At 45.4% G+C, this 17,917-nt stretch overlaps 1 protein-coding gene across 5 annotated transcripts in view; it reads left to right on the plus strand.

Moving 5' to 3' along the window:
• The window catches only part of SMG7 (SMG7 nonsense mediated mRNA decay factor), a 110,997-nt gene that overhangs the window by 74,927 nt on the left and 18,153 nt on the right, over positions 1-17,917 (plus strand). For all 5 annotated transcript variants that reach the window (XM_034778054.1, XM_034778053.1, XM_034778051.1 and 2 more), the window contains 3 exons: positions 532-651; positions 1,257-1,686; positions 15,517-15,661. In XM_034778054.1, the coding sequence (XP_034633945.1) occupies positions 532-651; positions 1,257-1,686; positions 15,517-15,661 (695 nt within the window). The remainder of the gene's footprint in view (positions 1-531; positions 652-1,256; positions 1,687-15,516; positions 15,662-17,917) is intronic.

Raw genomic sequence — 17,917 nt, forward strand, 5'->3', positions numbered from 1 at the left:
ATTTTCTCCCTCTGAGCCTAACTTGTTCTTCAGTTTGATCCTATAGCAAAGTAGTTCTCCTATGCTTGACATATGAATAATTTCCATAGCATCAGAGTACTAATAGCACTATGACTTCACTGCAGGAGCCCGGAGGAGATGGCTAGTGAGGGAGAAACATTGGTTTAAACAAATTAAACTCCTTATGAAAAATTATTAAATCCAATGATGTACTGTTAACCTTTATGCTTGTGGTCTTAATTAATATGAGGGTATTTCCTAATATCATGCACCCTTTTGTCATGTCATAAAGGACTTGACATCACTAACTTACTTGCTTAATGTAGACCTTCTTTATTAAAGTAATATAACTGAAAATGCAATTCCGATATCTATAACTGTATTTAGGTTATTAAACCCTGCTGAAAATGAAACCTGCAATAGCTTTCTGTACAATTCATCGTCCTTTTTGAAAGCCTCCATTTGCCTTTACGGTACAAGAGGTAACTGAGATTAATTTTATTTTCCGTTCTTTGTTTACGTCCACATTAGGAACTTGGATTTCTCCAAAGGCCACCAGGGGATTACAGGAGACAAAGAAGGGCAGCAGCGACGGGTACGGCAGCAACGACTGATCTTCACAGGAAAATGGATTGCTGACAACCAGCCAAGGTATCTACGCAGCTGCTGGTGCTCTCTCTCACTCCTGTTTGTATATTGTTCTTGCTGTAAAGCATAGTAGTATTGACAGGTGCCAAAGATTTAACCGTTTTGAGTGGAAATGTTGATATGTTGCCTTAGTGTATTGTAGAACACTACATATGTAAGTAAATGTTTTGTACTGTGGTAGTGACTAAAAAATAGTGCGCGAATGCATGGTGCTGATAATGGGCATTCGTGAAACTTGTAATTAGTGGAGAATACACAGTTTCTTAGATTTACCTGTTTGGGGCAGGGATTGTATCTTCCTACGTGGTGGTAAAGCATCTAGTACAATGGGACCTCTGAGTACTACTGTGGTACAATTAAATAACAATACTGGCAATAGTAGGTGAAGTGGTAGAGACTGGGTAATGGTGGGTGGGTGTGCATATTGAAGAGTGCCATCGGCCTGGAAGGTATAATGTAATTTGTGTTATAGAGTTAGTACTGAGGCTGTGGGGTTCGTGTGCTTGCTCGTTGTGTATGTCATGCCATTATTATAGCCTAGGAAGATGGGTTACATGGTTAAAACGACTACTACAGGCTATTCAGTACCTTTTTTTCCCTTTTTTTAGGCTGATTCAGTGTGAAAACGAAGTAGGAAAACTGTTGTTTTTGACAGAAATCCCAGAGTTGTTACTAGAGGACCCTAGTGAAGCCAAAGAGAGTCTCGTCCTACAAGAAACATCCATTGCAGAGCCACTGTCTACAGATGGGAGCCCAGGACTCAAATCAGTTCTGTCTACTGGCAGAAATCTTAGTAACTGTGACACTGGGGAGAAACCAATGGTCACATTCAAAGAGAACATTAAACCACGAGAGGTAAACCGAGAGCAAGGGCGAATCTATCCACCTAAAGATGTGGGTAGGGAAAGAAGGGACTATAGCAAAGGAATAACAGCTACTAAAAATGATGGAAAGAAAGACAACAAGAGAAAGAATGAAACCAAGAAATGCAGCTTGGAGAAGATGCAGGAAGCAGGGAAGCAGAATGTGGCAGTGCAGGTAAGGCATTCAGATTCTGAGTACAGCGTCTGTCCCTTGCCTTTTTCTTAGATGGTAAGCTCTTTGGAGCAGGGATTGGCTTTTTGTATGTGCAGCATCTAGCTGAAAAGAGCCCTAACTGAGGTCCTAGGTGCTATTTCTATGCAAATAGTTAATAATTGAAGAACAGCAACAGGCCTTATTTAGGGACTAGATATAAAAGTGATTCATGGCATTTCCTTACAAGTTTACTCTTGGGGGAAGGGAGGTAATGGAGGGTGACCTGGTTGCTGTGTTCAGTGCCTTAAATTGTAGTTCTACACTGAAAAGTCAGTAGTTAAAAATGGCACTTCTGACTTGACAGATCAGCTCCTCTACTATACACAAGGACCTGTTTACTTTAGTGTCATACATTTTTACTAGGGCTGTCGATTAATTGCTGTTAACTCAAGCGATTAACTTAAAAAATTAATTGGGATTAATCTCAGTTTTAATCACACTATGAAATAATAGACTACCAATTGAAATTTAATAAATATTTTGGATGTTTTTCTACATTTTTCAATATTTGATTTCAGTTTACAACACAATACAAAGTGTACAGTGCTCACTTTATATTATTTTTGATTACAGATATTTGCACTGTAAAAATGATAAACGAAAGAAATAGTATTTTTCAATTCACCTCATACAAGTACTGTAGTGCAATCTCTTTATCTTGAAAGTTGAACTTACAAAGGTAGATTTTTTTTTTTGTTACATAAGTGCACTCAAAAACAAAGCAATGTAAAACTTTAGAGCCTATAAGTCCTCACTCAGTCCTACTTCTTGTTTACCAATCACTAAGACAAACAAGTTTGTTTACATGTATGGGAGATAATGTTGCCCACTTCTTATTTACAATGTCACCTGAAAATGAGAACAGGTGTTCACATGACGCTGTTGTAGCTGGCATTGCTAGGTATTTTCATGCCAGATATGCTAAACATTCATATGCCCTTTCATGCTTCCGCCACCATTCCAGAGGACATGCTTCCATGCCGATGACACTCTTAAAATAAATAATGCACTAATTAAATTTGTGACTGAACTCCTTGGGGGAGAATTGTGTCTCCTGCTCTGATTTACATGCATTCTGCCATATATTTTGTCTTATGGCAGTCTCGGATGACGACCCAGCACATATTGTTCAATTTAAGAACACTTTTACTGCAGATTTGACAAAATGCAAAGACCGTACCAAATGTGAGATTTCTAAAGATAGCTACAGCACTTGACCCAAAGTTTAAGAATCTGAAGTGCCTTCCAAAATCTGAGAGAGATGAGGTGTGGAACATGTTTTCAGAAATCTTAAAAGAGCAACACTCCGATGTGGAAACTACAGAACCCAAACCACCAAAACAGAAAATCAATCTTCTGCTGGTGGCATCTGATTCAAATGATGAAAATGAACATGTGTTGGTCTGCACTGCTTTGGATTGTTGTTGAGCAGAGCCCATCATCAGCCTGGACGCATGTCCTCTGGAATGGTGGGTGAAGCATGAAGGGACATATGAATCTTTAGCGAATCTGGCACGTAAATATCTTGCAACGCCGGCTACAATCGTGCCAGGCGAATGCCTGTTCTCACTTTCAGTTGACATTATAAACAAGAAGCAGGCAGCATTATCTCCGGCTAATGTAAACAAACTTGTTTATCTGAGCGATTGGCTGAACAAGATTGGCTGAACAAGAAGTAGGACTGAGTGAACTTTTAGGCTCTAAAGTTTTACATAGTTTTATTTTTGAGTGCGGTTATTTTTTGTGCGTAATTCTACATTTGTAAGTTCAACTTTCATGATAAAGAGATTGCACTACAGTACTTGTATGAGGTGAATTGAAAAATACTATTTCTTTTGGTTTTTTTACAGTGCAAATATTTGTAATAAAAAATAAAGTGAGCACTGTACACTTTGTATTCTGAGTTGTAATGGAAATCAACATATTTGAAAATGTAGAAAACATCCAAAAATATCTAAATAAATGGTATTCTATTGTTTAACAGAGCAATTAATCAGTTTTTTTTTTAATTGCTTGACAGCCCTAATTTTTACTACTGTTAGCGCTACATAATCTGCAAAGCTTGAGTATAGACTGAATTCTGTTCTGCCTCATATATTAACTTGATACAAGACAATAGGGTTGCATAGGTGTACATGAGGACAGAAATTGACTTGTAGAATCTTACTGCTGGTGGTTCATGAGCCAGCTAACACAGCTTGACTTTCAGATACCAGATTGTTGTAAGGCTGAGAGTTAATAAGCCACCTTTTTAACTTGTAACTGAGCATATTTGGTAAGGAGACATTGATGGATTCAACCCTAGAACTCCTAATGCCAGTTTTAGTACCACCCTTTTGTAGAGAACCATTACATTTTGAGGGCCCCCAAGGACCTAGGAAAAATCACTTCAGCTGTCTAGAACAGGGGTCGGCAACCTATGGCATGCGTGCCAAAGACGGCACGCGAGCCGATTTTTAATGGCACACTGGAGCCTGCTGGGACTTCAGCATGCCATTAAAAATCCTGCCCAGCCCGGCCCGCTCTCCTCTGCCCTCCACTCCCCCTGCGGGGGCAGGGAGCAGAAGCATAGCCGTGCGCATGGGGTGGGCAAATGAGCCCACTCTCCCAGCACGGCAAGCCACGGGGTCCGCGCTCCTGAGCCGGAGCGCAGCAAGCTGCCGGCCCCTCCCGCGCCTTCTCCCCTCCCCGGAGCTCTGCCGCCGTGCGTGCAGCACTCTGGGGGTTGGGGCTGCGTGCTCCCGCGGGGCAGTGTTTGGCTCCGTGGGGAGGAAAAGACGCTCCCCGCTCACCCGGAGCCCTGCCGCCGCACTCGCAGAGCTCTGGGGGCCGAGGCTGCGCGCTCCCACGGGGCAGCTTATCAGGCTCTGCGTGGAGCCTCATGGTAAGGGGTCCGGGGCCAGGGGGGTTGGATAAGGGGTGGGCGTGGGGGCAATCAGGGGACAGGATGGGTTGGATGTCTCTGGAGGGGGCAGTCAGGGAGCGGGGGGGTTGGACGGGGCATGGGAGTCCCGGGGTCTGTCAGGGGGCGGGGGGTGGATAGGGGGTCAGGGCAGTTGGGACAGGGAGCAAGGAGGGTCCTGGGTGGGGGGTCTCTGGAGGGGGTGGTCAGGGAACAAGGAACTGGGGGGGTTGGGAGTTCTTAGGGGGCAGTCACCCAGTCCTCTCCCCTGAGCCCTGATCTCCCCCCCCCCACACACACACACACACTCTGCCCCGAGCCCCGCACACACCCCAGACCCTTGCCCTGAGCCCTGTACCTCCCTCATACACACCCAGCCCTCTGCTTGACTCCTTCATCCCACCCCCACAACCCTTGCCCTGACTCTGGCACCCCCACACATCCCCAGCCCCCGCTGTGCCCTGACACCTGCACTGCTCCACATCCCCACCCCCCACACATCCCCCACCCGGAGCACCAAATGGGAGCTCCTGCACCCCGCTCCCAACATACCCATATGAACCCCTCGCCGACATTCCCATCTGCACCCCTCACATCAAATGGGAGCTGCCCAGGTAAGTACCCCACACCCGAACCTCCTGCCCCAACCCTGAGCCTCCCTCATTTTAGCTCCTGGCCAGACCCTACACCCCAACCCGCAGCCTGCTCCTTCACCCCCAGCCCTGTGCTCAGTGCACTGCCACCCTCAGCTCAGTGCAGAGAGAGGAAGAGAATGCCCAGAACCAGGGAGAAGGTAGGTACTCACTGTATGTGGGGAGGGCCGGGACCCCAGACTGGCAGCGGGCTGAGTGGATCCGGCAGCCAGGATCCCGGCTGGCAGGAGCCGGCGGATGCAACCCCTGAGCGGCAGTGAGCAGAGCCGCTGCTGGTCTGGGGTTCTGGCTGCCGGACCCTTGCCAGCTGGGGTCCTGGCCGCAGGCCTCGCTCAGCCTGCTGCTGGCCTAGGTGAACAGAATCCCAGACCAGCAACGGGCTGAGCGGGCCAGTGGCGTAAGATCAACATTTTAATTTCATTTTAAATGAAGCTTCTTAAACATTTTGAAAACCTTGTTTATTTTACAATTCAACACTAGTTTAGTTATATAATATATAGACTTATAGAGAGAGACCTTCTAAAAAACATTAAAATGTGTTACCGGCACGCGAAACCTTAAATTAGAGGGAATAAATTACGACTCAGCACACCACTTCTGAAAGGTTGCCGACCCCTGGTCTAGAAAGAGTGAGTGTGTATCAGATCCATCAGCTGCCTTTGCTACAGTATCTATGATGTTGATACAGCTCCTTTTTTGGCAGTGATTGATAGACTGGTATTGTGTGCAGTTCTGGTCTCCCATGTTTAAAAAAGATGAACTCAAACGGGTACAGAGAAGGGCCACTAGGATGATTAGAGGAATGGAAAACCTGTCGTATGAAAGGAGACTCGAGGAGCTCGGGTTGTTTAGCCTGACCAAACGAAGGCTGAGGGGGGATATGATTGCTCTCTTTAAGTATATCAGAGGAATAAATACTAGGGAGGGAGAGGAATTATTCCAGCTCAGTACTAATGTGGACACGAGAACGAATGGATATAAACTGGCCGTGGGGAAGTTTAGGCTTGAAATTAGACGAAGGTTTCTGACCGTCAGAGGGGTGAAATATTGGAACAGCCTTCCGAGGGAAACGGTGGGGGCGACGGACCTGTCTGGTTTTAAGATTAAGCTAGATAAGTTTATGGAGGGAATGGTTTAATGGAATAACGTGAGTTTCGTCAAAGGAACAGCGTGCCATCGCTGGTAAATAGTATAATGGCCAATGAGAGTCTGGCTGGAGAATCTTGCCTACATGCTCGGGATTCTACTGATCGCCATATTTGGGGTCGGGAAGGAATTTTCCTCCAGGGTAGATTGGCAAAGGCCCTGGAGGTTTTTTGCCTTCCTCCGCAGCATGGGGCAGGGATCGCTAGCTGGAGGACTCTCTGCTAATTTAAGTCTCTAAACCACAGGATTTGGGGACTTCAACAGCAGAGTCAAGGGAAAGGGTTGGGATGGCTTTGTGGCCTGCATCATGCGGGAGGTCAGACTAGATGATCATAATGGTCCCTTCTGACCTTAAAGTCTATGAGTCTGAGTCTACTCTGCGGTGATTCAATTTATTTTCTTTGAGGGAATCAGAGAGTGGCTTTGGACAACTGGTCTTCTGCTCATTCTCTTCTTAGGGCTTTCTTGAACATTCATACTTCATCTAATGCAGAATGTAGTGCAGTTGTGTATCTATATATTCCAAAGATGACACTAACACTTCATTTCTCGTTTCAATTCAAGGTGTTGATCATGACCCCTTAATTGTTTGGGTCCTGGCCATCTTAAGACTGCATGTCTCCTCAGCACTCCCCTGACAGTTGAAATTCCGATGAGGGTCATGAGCTGACATGTCTCAGATTCAAACAGGGACTGTGGAGGCATAATTTTTTCAGTGGCATGTTTAGACTAGAGTCAAATTCCCTCCCTTTGTTGGTCTGACAGCTTTAGTTTGACTTTAGGTCATTCTGCAAAGCCTATCTGTTTGCTCAGGCTTTCCCTGAAGGAACTGGTGGTTCTTTTGTGGTGGGGAGGTGAAGTACAGAAGAAATGGTCAATCTTACATTTTTGTTTTCATAAATTGTAAGCGAAGCAAGACTAGTAAGAGTAAGTTAGACATCACAAAAATAAACCAGGGGAAATTGGCTAGATACTAGGACAGTTCTTTACAAATTCCAGTGAAATGGGAAGGATTACACTAAAAGATAACGAGGAGTCCTTGTGGCACCTTAGAGACTAACAAATTTATTTGGGCATAAGCTTTCGTGGGCTCTGACCTACTTCATCAGATGCATGGAGTGAAAAATACAGTAGGTAGGTATAAATAATATACAGCACATGAAAAAATGGGAGTTACCTTGCCAAATGGAGGGGGTCAGTGCTAACGAGGCCAATTCAGTCACGGTGGATGTGGTCCATTCCCAACAGTTGACAAGAAGGTCTGAGTATCAACAGAGGAAAAATTACTTTTTTGTAGTGACCCAGCCACTCTCGGTCTTTATTCAGGCCTAATTTGATGGTGTCAAGTTTGCAAATTAATTCCAGTTCTGCAGTTTCTTGTTGAAGTCTGTTTTTGAAGTTTTTTCATTGAAGAATGGCCACTTTTAAGTCTTTTATTGAGTGTCCAGGGAGATTGCAGAGCTCTCCTACTGGTTTTTGAATGTTACAATTCTTGATGTCTGATTTGTGTCCATTTATTCTTTTGTGTAGAGACTGTCCAGTTTGGCCAATGTACATGGCAGAGGGGCATTGCTGGAACATGATGGCATATATCACATTGGTAGATGTGCAGGTGAACGAGCCCCTGATCGTGTGGCTGATATGGTTAGGTCCTATGATGGTGTCCCCTGAATAGATATGCGGACAGAGTTGGCAACAGGGTTTGTTGCAGGGATTGGTTCCTGGGTTAGTGTTTCTGTTGTGTGGTGTGTAGTTGTTGGTGAGTATTTGGGGGTCTGTCTGTAAGCGAGGACTGGCCTGTCTCCCAAGGTCTGTGAGAGTGAGGGATCATCCTCCAGGATAGGGTTGTAGATCCTTGATGATGCACTGGAGAGGTTTTAGTTGAGGGCTTTAGTGATGGCTAGTGGCGTTCTGTTACTTTCTTCGTTGGGCCTGTCCTGTAGTAGGTGACTTCTGGGTACCCTTCTGGCTCTGTCAATCTGGAATGGGCCACATCCACCCTGACTGAATTGGCCTTGTTAGCACTGACCCCGCACTTGGTAAGGCAACTCCCATTTTTTCATGTGCTGTATATTTATACCTACCTGCTGTATTTTTCACTCCATGCAGCTGACAAAAGCTTATGCCCAATAAATTTGTTAGTCTCTAAGGCCTGGTCTACACTGGGGGAGAAGGGGGGATCAGCCTAAGATACACAACTTCAGCTACGAGAATAGCATAGTTGAAGTCGATGTATCTTAGGTCGACTTACCTCGCATTCTCACGGTGCGGGGTCGACTGCTGCCGCTCCCCTGTTGACTCCGCTTCCGCCTCTCACCGCGGTGGAGTACAGGAGTGGACGGCAGAGTGATCGGGGATCGATTTATTGCGTCTACGCTAGACAGGATAAATCACTCACTACCCGCCAATCCGGCGGGTAGTGTAGGTGTACCCTAAGGTACCACAAAGACTCCTCGTTGTTTTTGCTGATACAGACTAACACGGCTGTCACTAAAAGATAAACATACATAAGGAAAGGCAGAGTGCCTTAATTTACATCCTCTTCTAGCCCTCTCAGTGTACGAGTTACTTCAGCTTACTCAACTCTCTCATCTAGACTCTCATCAGCTTACCATTATGTAACTTATACTGCTTTACCTGTAACTAGGGCCCTACCAAATTCACAGCCATGAAAAATGCGTCATGGACTGTGAAATCTGGTCTTCCCCCGTGAAATCTGTTTTTGTGTGTGCTTTTACCCTATATTTTTGAATCTTGGCCCACTCAATCTAAGGAAATAACTTGGTGTACAATAACTAGTGTGGAAAGCCTAGAAAAGAGGGGTGTAGCAGGTAAAATAGGAGGGTGTAAGGAGTTGTTTGCTCAAGTGGCATAGTAGATTGCGCTTATTAGCAACTCTTTGGCTGCCAGCAAAAAGTTGCTATTATCAGAGAGTTGCTAATAAGCAGAAGAAAGATTTGCAAGGCAGCAGCCAGGGAAGAAAGCATTGGGATATGCCTTTTCTGGATGTAGCCATGCAAACCTGACTCTGGCAGGGCAGCTGCAGTCTGGATGTTGGGACTTTCTATGGGGAGCTGAGGGGCTCATGAGGTTGCACCATACCTCTTCCTAAATTCTCCACGGGTGAGGGATCAGCACAACCCAGTGCTTTCTTCCTGGTATGCAGTCCCCTGGCAAGGCACAGGGAGAGGTACTGTGCCATGCTGACATCCGGGATGCAGCTCCCCTCCCTGTTACTGCCCTGCCCACAACCTTCCCGTCCATCCATAGCCCCATACCGCCTGTGCAGTCCCTGTGTGCAGGGAGGTTTGCTGGGCTGCAGCCCCAGAAGGAAGAACTGGGATGGGCTGAGCACTAGCAGCAAGCAGGTTTGGGGGGTTGCAAGCAGGGAATGCCTGTCCTACCACTTCCTTTCCTGGCTGCAGCCTTGCAAATCTGCCTGCGGTGGGGCCTTTCTTTAAAATAAGGGATGTGGGGAGGGGTGCTAATAAGTGGTGTGCCGTTGCCAGGATCAAAATCCCATTAACATTGATGTTAATGAGAATGGAATTGGCAACATTTTGCTGGGACGCATTAACTGGAAGTTGCTAACATCAGAATTGCCATTAAGTGGAATCTACTGTATACCATCTTACAAGTCACTGCTACGTTTGGCCTATGTATCCAACTAGAAGTGAATGAGAGACTAGTTGATAACTAGGGTTACCATACGTCCGGATTTTCCCAGACATGTCCGGCTTTTTGGGCCTCAAATCCCCGTCCGGGGGGAAATCCCAAAAAGCCGTACATGTCCGGGAAAATAGGGAGGGGCTGGCACCGCTGGGTGCTGGGCCGGGGGTGCTCAGCCGGGGGCTGGGCCGGGGGTGCCGGGCCGGGCCCGGGGGGGGCTGGGCGGGCGGTACTGGGCCGGGGGCCGGGCCGGGCCCGGTGGTGCGGGGCTGGGGGTGCTCGGCCGGGGCTTGGGCCGGGGGCCGGCACCCCAGGAGCCAAGCCAGGCTGGAGACGCCGGGGCCGGCCGCCGGAGGGAGCCGCTCGGTTGCGGGGGCCAGACTGGGCCGCGCCCCACCCCCACCCCCTCAGCTTACGTGCTGCCTGCTTCAGGCTTCCTGCGAATCAAATGTTCATGGGAAGCAGGGGAGGGGGCGGGGTTGGGGCAGGGACTTTGGGGAAGGGGTGGAGTGGGGGGGGGGGCAGGGGCGGGGGCGGAGCCCCGTGGAGTGTCCTCTTTTTGGACACTCAAAATATGGTAACCCTATGATAACTCTCACAGAGGGGGCTGGAAAAAGGTACAACTTACATCTACTTATATTGGCTCCTGAATTTGGCTTTGTTCTCTGGGTAGAGTTTAATGTTGTTTCATTCCTGATAGTGAGTGGCTGTATTTACTGTGCTGTTGGGCAGTTTAAGAAAAACTATGGAAGTACATTGTGCTTCCCAGAGCAGTTTCAACACTGGTGTATTGAATATTAGCCAGATTTCTGGCTGCAGACAACTGTCCAGGCAACGGGGGTTTGTGAAGTCAGCTAAGCCTTATGTTGAAGGGACTCTCCAGCTGCCCTGTTTAGGCAGCATTCCATCTCCTTTGCAAGCTAGAGCAGTACAAGGGGGGTGAAGCCAAGGGACAGGATATAGCCCAATGTGTTTAAGATAAATAATAGTTCAAATTTAATAGCACCTAATTGTATAATTTTCTCAAAGGTAATTTTTCCCATTTCACAGATAAGGGAAATGCTTGCTCAGTGGCACACAGAGTATGACAGTGTGGAATAGACTGATTCCCTGAATCCTGCTCTAAGCACTAGACCATGTTACCTCACCTGGGAGCAATGAATCCAATAGGGCAATAGAAAGTGTAATGGAGATTTTCTTAGGGAATAAGACACTTGGTAGAATGGTCTCTGATGTAAAGCTGACTTTCTCCAAGTATCCTGAGGTTCCCCATTAATCTCTAAATCAGACCCGAACCATCAGCTGATGCAGCTACTAATTGTGTTAGTGATTTAAATTAAGTGCTTTATGGAACTGTAATATTAAAGACTTGCGTTGGGCTTAATGTTGCTAAGACATTTTGTTTATGCACGAATATTGTGTAAACCAATGCTGAAGAAATGACAGGCTTGCTGGCTGGTAAATTCATGTCCTGGTAGCATGTTTACTGTATGAGGGGCACTGTTTGGTCATAGTATTATAAAGGTAACCTGCAAAGGAAGAAATTTACACTTCTAATCTGCTTTACGATAGATAAAGAATTTTTATTTCAATGGGATTACTTTTGTTTAAAGTTAAGCATGTGTATGAGTGTTTACAGTACCTTGGGCTAAAATTGTACTCAACTATTCTTTCAGTGACAAAATCTGTCACTGAAAAAAAGTTACTTTCAACACTAACAAAGCTATTAACTTTTTAAATACACACAGGCCACAGCTTTCAAAAATAGAGGTCTAAAATTAGGCACCTAAATCCATATTTAGGCACTTAAGGGTGGAATTTTCAAAGTCACTTTAGTGACTGAAGAGCAAAGTTGACTTCAAACCCTGAAGGAGTATAGCCTGGTGAAAATAATGCATCTTTCTTGACTTGTGGAAATTCAGTATATCAGAAGGTGATGTTGGCTATAGATGTGTAGTTTATCAGCTTTGTGGTTGAGCGTTTATGGCATCCTCACAGTAAGGTTGATAATGAGGCTCTGTCTTTTTCAGCATAAATAAGTGTTTAAAATGTAAATTATTTTGGATTTTTTTTCCCAATATAAAATCTCAAATTCTGCTATTTAGGAAACTAAAGAAACAAACAAATATAAAACATCCACTTCAGCAAGTTAAGACTATAAAATGGTAAGAAAGTTAAAAACTAATGACAAAATCTGATTAGATTTTTAAAAATCTAATAAAATTATCAGTCCTGCAAGCAGAAGAAATCCATTTTGAAAAAAACTTCAAAGCCTACTTCAGTACATAAAGAAATAAAACAGGACAGAAGACCCCTTTTCTGCGGGTCACCTTCAGAACTTTTGTACAACATTGATGTTTTAATTTTCATTTTATGGAAAATACTTTGGGGATATTCAAACGTTCCTATTGCCTGATTGCGAAGGGGGTACTTGTTTTCATGTAGCTATTACACAATAATTTGAAAGGGGTCTGCTTCCAAATCAGTCACAGTAATAGAGTTGCCAGTAGAATTAGGAACTTGAGGTGCACACAAGAAACAAAATCTGGATGTTTTCTGACTAGTAAAATTTATTTGCAAACAAGATCACAAACACTGTAATACATCAAAGGAGATGGAGCCAATACAAAATGGCTAGCACTTGCATATTCGCATCATCTCTTGTGAGGAGCCCCAGAATACATGAGGTGATCTGCGTGTGGTTGTCAAATCAACGCAACCAACATGTTCGACTGCCCTGAGGCTGGGTCTTAACTCGTATAGGGTGTTATGCCAACGCCCACCGTATCTTATACATATTCAGTGATGGTTTTAACCTTTTCCCTTATAGGTACTTCTACCCTCAATAAAATTGGAGTCCCTGTCTTCAGTCGCTCAATTTGTCTCTTACGTCATACTTATTAGCATTTACATCAATTAGTTGCCATGGTACATCTGCAGTTAGTACATGTTAGTTTTAGTTAAGCTCGACATCCTTTAAAATTTCCCTAAAATTTCCAAAAATATACTTTTGTGGTACCTCACTTTGCTTTTTCCCATCACGTACCACTCTCATTTACTGTAATACTCACCTTGTGACTTAAGGTCAAACTGTCGATTAAAGACCACTCACCCGGTAACTACGTACATCAACACTTTTTATGCCTAGGCCTTAGTTATGCAAAGCTTATTGTCATACAGGCTTGTGACCTGTAGGCCCTTGTGTTACAGCCTTATGACTTCTGAATGACTCTTACCTCTATGCTTGTACTGTGTAGCACTGGAAACTAAGTAACTTTGTATTGCATGAGAATGAGGAAGTGAGTGGCTAGACATTGTACCCTGTTTCCCCGAAAATAAGACAGTGTCTTATATTAATTTTTGCTCCCAAAGATGCGCTAGGTCTTATTTTCAGGGGATGTCTTATTTTTCAATGAAGAAGAATACGGTACACATTTTTTTGCCTTATTATCGGGGAGGTCTTATTATCGGGGGGATGCCTTATATTACAACGAGAGGCAAAACTGTAAGTAGGCCTTATTTTCGGAGGATGTCTTATTTTCGGGGAAACAGGGTAGTGTGCATTTTAATGCACATCACACATATTCAAGGCTCTGTGTGTATAAAGTAGTTATTCAGTCCCTTAGATTCTTACATAATTCTTTGAATCTGCTACATAATTGTTTCCCCAAATCGAAATGTTCATCATGCAGTACAAAACCTTTGACTACCCGTGTGATGGGGTTGGATCACAGAAACCCCCTTGGGAACTGCCACCTGATTTGCCGAGACTGCCTCTGAGCCTGTTTTCCCTACCAGTTTGGGACTCCAGAACCCTGCCTTGTTTGAGCCAGACATGCTAACCTTCTACAAACACAGACCCAGGTCTGAAACATGTCCCACAAAAGTTGCAGGCTTAACTGAAAACAGCTTAAGAAGTGTTCCTGTCTCCAACACTCAGATGCCCAGCTCCCAATGGGGTCCAAACCCCAAATAAATCTGTTTTACCCTGTATAAAACAGGGTAAAATCCTAAATTGTTGGCCCTCTAACACTAATAGAGATTCACAGCTGTTTGTGTGTCCTCCCCCCGGTATTAATACATACTTTGGGTTAATTAATAAGTAAAAAGTGATTTTATTAAATACAAAAAGTAGGATTGAAGTGGTTCCAAGTAATAACAGACAGAACAAAGTGAATTACCAAGCAAAGTAAAATAAAACACGCAAGTCTAAGCCTCGTATAGTAAGAAAACTGAATACAGATAAAATCTCACCCTCAGAGATGTTTCAATAAGTTTCTTTCACACGCCTTCTTTCTTGGACGCCTTCCTAGTCTGAGCACAATCCTTTCCCCTGGTACTGCCCTTGTTCCAGCTCAGGTGGTAGCTAGGGGATTTCTCATGATTGCTGCCCCCTTAGTTCTGTTCCACCCCCTTTATATATCTTTTGTGTAAGGCAGGAATCCTTTGTCCCTCTCTGGGTTCCCACCCCTCCTTCTAAATGGAAAAGCACCTGGTTAAAGATGGAGTCCAGTTCAGGTGACATGATCACATGTCACTGTAAGACTTCAAGCCCTCATTCCTCCCAGCCTGACTCACAGGAAGGCCTGCCTGCAAACAGAGCCATCCACAATCAATTGTCCTAGTTGATGGGAGCCATCAAGATTCCAAACCACCATTAATGGCCCACACTTTGCATAATTACAATAGGCCCTCAGAGTTATATTTCTAGTTTCAGATACAATAATGATACATACATACAAATAGGATGACCACACTCAGTAGATTATAAGTTTTGTAATGATACCTTACAAGAGACCTTTTGCATTAAGCATATTCCAGTTACAGTATATTCACACTCATTAGCATATTTTCATAAAATCATATAGAGTGCAATGTCACAACCTGAAAATGTGGGGGCAGCATAGAATTGACATTAATATCCAATAACACATGATACTGTGCTGGATGGGGCTGAGTAGAGATTGGAAAAGAACTGGTGTTCGGGTAGGGAGGCTTGCACCGAGGGACCACTCGAGGGACCTTTTAAATAATTTGGGTCAAATGAGCTGCATAAAATATAGGGCCTTGCATATATACTGCATAATTTAGGATGGAGCAATACATTGGGAGAAATCTTGCTGCAGCTTCTTTTCCAGACTGCATTTGTTCTTATACACTGTGAAGTAGGGAAGTACTACTGTCCCCATTTTACAAACTGGGAACTGAGGCACAGACAGGCTAAGTGACTTGCAGAAGGTTGCACAGGAAGCTTGTGGATCTCCCAAGTCCTCATGCCCTAACTACTTGGACCATTCTTTGCCTCTGACTATCTGGACAGAGTGAATATATCTCAATCTGGGCCTTCCATTTCAGAACTGAGATGATGTGATGGCTGACAAAAATTCTGTAACTATTTTTATGTGATTTCTTTTGATATAGGTAAAATCTCAGACTGAGATGAGGAAAACTCCGGTGTCCGAAGCCAGGAAAACACCAGTAACTCAGACTCCAAGCCAGGCAAGCAACTCCCAGTTCATCCCCATTCATCACCCAGGAGCCTTCCCTCCTCTTCCCAGTCGGCCAGGTAAATCAGCTGATTCTCATCTGAAGCAGCACTTACTACTAACTGCATAGAAATTCATGTGATGAAAGATATATTGAAGTATCCCTCAAGGCAGCAACAGTTTTAGTAAAATTATCATTTCAGGTTATGGACCTGACTTAAGCATAATAACCAGAGGTTGTAGTTGAACTGAAAAGTGAGATAAATAGGGTTCCTTATATTTTGGAATTACGTTCCATGCCATGATGTCTGTATGGTTTACATGCAAATATAGCACATCACTTAGGTTTTGCTGTTGAAGGACAAGCGTCTAACTTTATAACATGAAACTGCTGTAGTCTGCTCTTGTATTTACTTATAATATGACAAACTGAATAAAACAGGATTTTAAGCAAAGATGCTTCACTTAGGAGTGAAGTATTCAAAAGATGAGCCTGGGAGCTTAGATTCATAACTTTGTTAGACACTAACAATCATGGACTCAATAAAAGCACTGGATTTATGGCTCATTACAACAATCTATAACCCAGTAACCCTCCTTTGTCCTGAGACTGCAGAAGTATTAACTGCCCACTTGAATAGTCACTTACAACATGTTAACTCCTTATGCTAAACAAGCTGTTCCACCTTATATGTAGCCATGACACCTTGAGTGTCTTTCCCAGACCTGGAGAAGAACTCTGTGTAAGCTCGAAAGCTCGTCTCTTTCACTAATAGAAGTTGGTTCAATAAAAGATATTACCTCACCCATCTTGTCTCTGTATACAATACTCTCATAACTGCATAGCTGATCTTTTATATTTTATCTGCTTTACAGCCAGGTTTCCACTGAAGAAGGTGTGGTGTTAATATTTGTGTTAAGTTATATTGTTTAAATATGTTTAATGATTTGCTGCTGCTGCTTCTCAGGGTTTTGGTTTATCTACATAAACAGAGGGATCTTGCAGCTTTAAGTGCCACTATCATGTTTACTTTCTCCATGCTGCTTGCCCATGGAGCACTTGCAGAGCCCACCTTCCCCAAGTGGTGCTGCAGCTATTCCAAGTAGCAATTGACCGAAAGTGGGGATGGACAAAGAGGACCATCAGTTCTTCTTCGAGTGCTTGCTCATATCCATTCCATTAGGTGTGCGCGCGCTGCGTGCACGATCGTCGGAGAATTTTCTACCCTAGCAACACCGGCGGGTCGGCTGTGGAGCCCCCTAGAGTGGCGCCTTCATGGCGCTGAATATATACCCCAGCCGACCCGGCGCCCCCTCAGTTCCTTCTTACCGCCCCTGACGGTCGTTGGAACTGTGGAGCGCGGCGTAGCTGTTCTCCACTCTCCCTAGCTTATTCCGTTATTCACAGTTATAGTTATAGTTCTAGTTGTATATAGTTAGATAGTTGTTTATTCACTTTGTTAACAGTTGTTATATAGTTAAAGGGGATTAAGGGGGTTGTCTCCCCCCTTTTTTCCCCCGGCGCGTGGCCGGGCTCATGCCCAAGGCTCCCGGCTTCAAACAGTGCGCCTCCTGCGCTAAGCCTATGCCAACGAGTGACCCGCACGACTCGTGTCTGAAGTGCCTGGGAGAGTCCCATCAAACAGATAAGTGCAAGATCTGTAAGGCCTTCAGACCGAGGACCAAGAAGGAGCGGGACTTTCGGCTCCGGCAACTCCTTATGGAGGCGGCACTTAGCCCGGACGCTCCATCGGCGCGTCAGGCCCCGGCACCTAGCACCTCGGTGCGCAGTGCCCCGGCGGCACCGACCATTCCGACCACGTCGGACAAGCCTCCACGGCACCGGACCTCGTCGGCACCGCACTCACAGCAAGTGCCTCGGCGCCGTTCATCATCCCCGGGACATAAAAAATCCCATAAGACGGGGACCGCCGTGCCGAAGATGCCGGCTCCCCCGGTGCCGGGGGTAGAGCCGCGTCCGCCTGTGGAGCACCGAAAACAGGTGCCTCCAGCACCGTCGACTCCGGCTCCGAGGCAGTTGAGTCCGGTGCAGACAGGGTCACCACCGCGACCGGCGGTGATACAGTGCCTCCCGTCGACCCCAGAGACCTTCGCGACGGCGAGAGACTTGATCGCTCTCACGGAGCCGGCACCGCCCCAACCTCCGGCACCGTCGGCACCGTTGACTCGTCCGGTCCAATCTAGGGGGAAACCTGCCTTGATGCGCCCTCCATCGCAGGGGCTGGAACCACGGCACCGGTCCAGGTCCCGAAGCAGGTCCCCACGCCGCTCGCAGTCCCGGCGCCGGATATCACCTCGGCACCGGTCGTACTCGC

This window comes from Trachemys scripta, chromosome 8, assembly GCF_013100865.1.
Source record: "Trachemys scripta elegans isolate TJP31775 chromosome 8, CAS_Tse_1.0, whole genome shotgun sequence".
NCBI classification, from domain to species: domain Eukaryota; kingdom Metazoa; phylum Chordata; order Testudines; family Emydidae; genus Trachemys; species Trachemys scripta.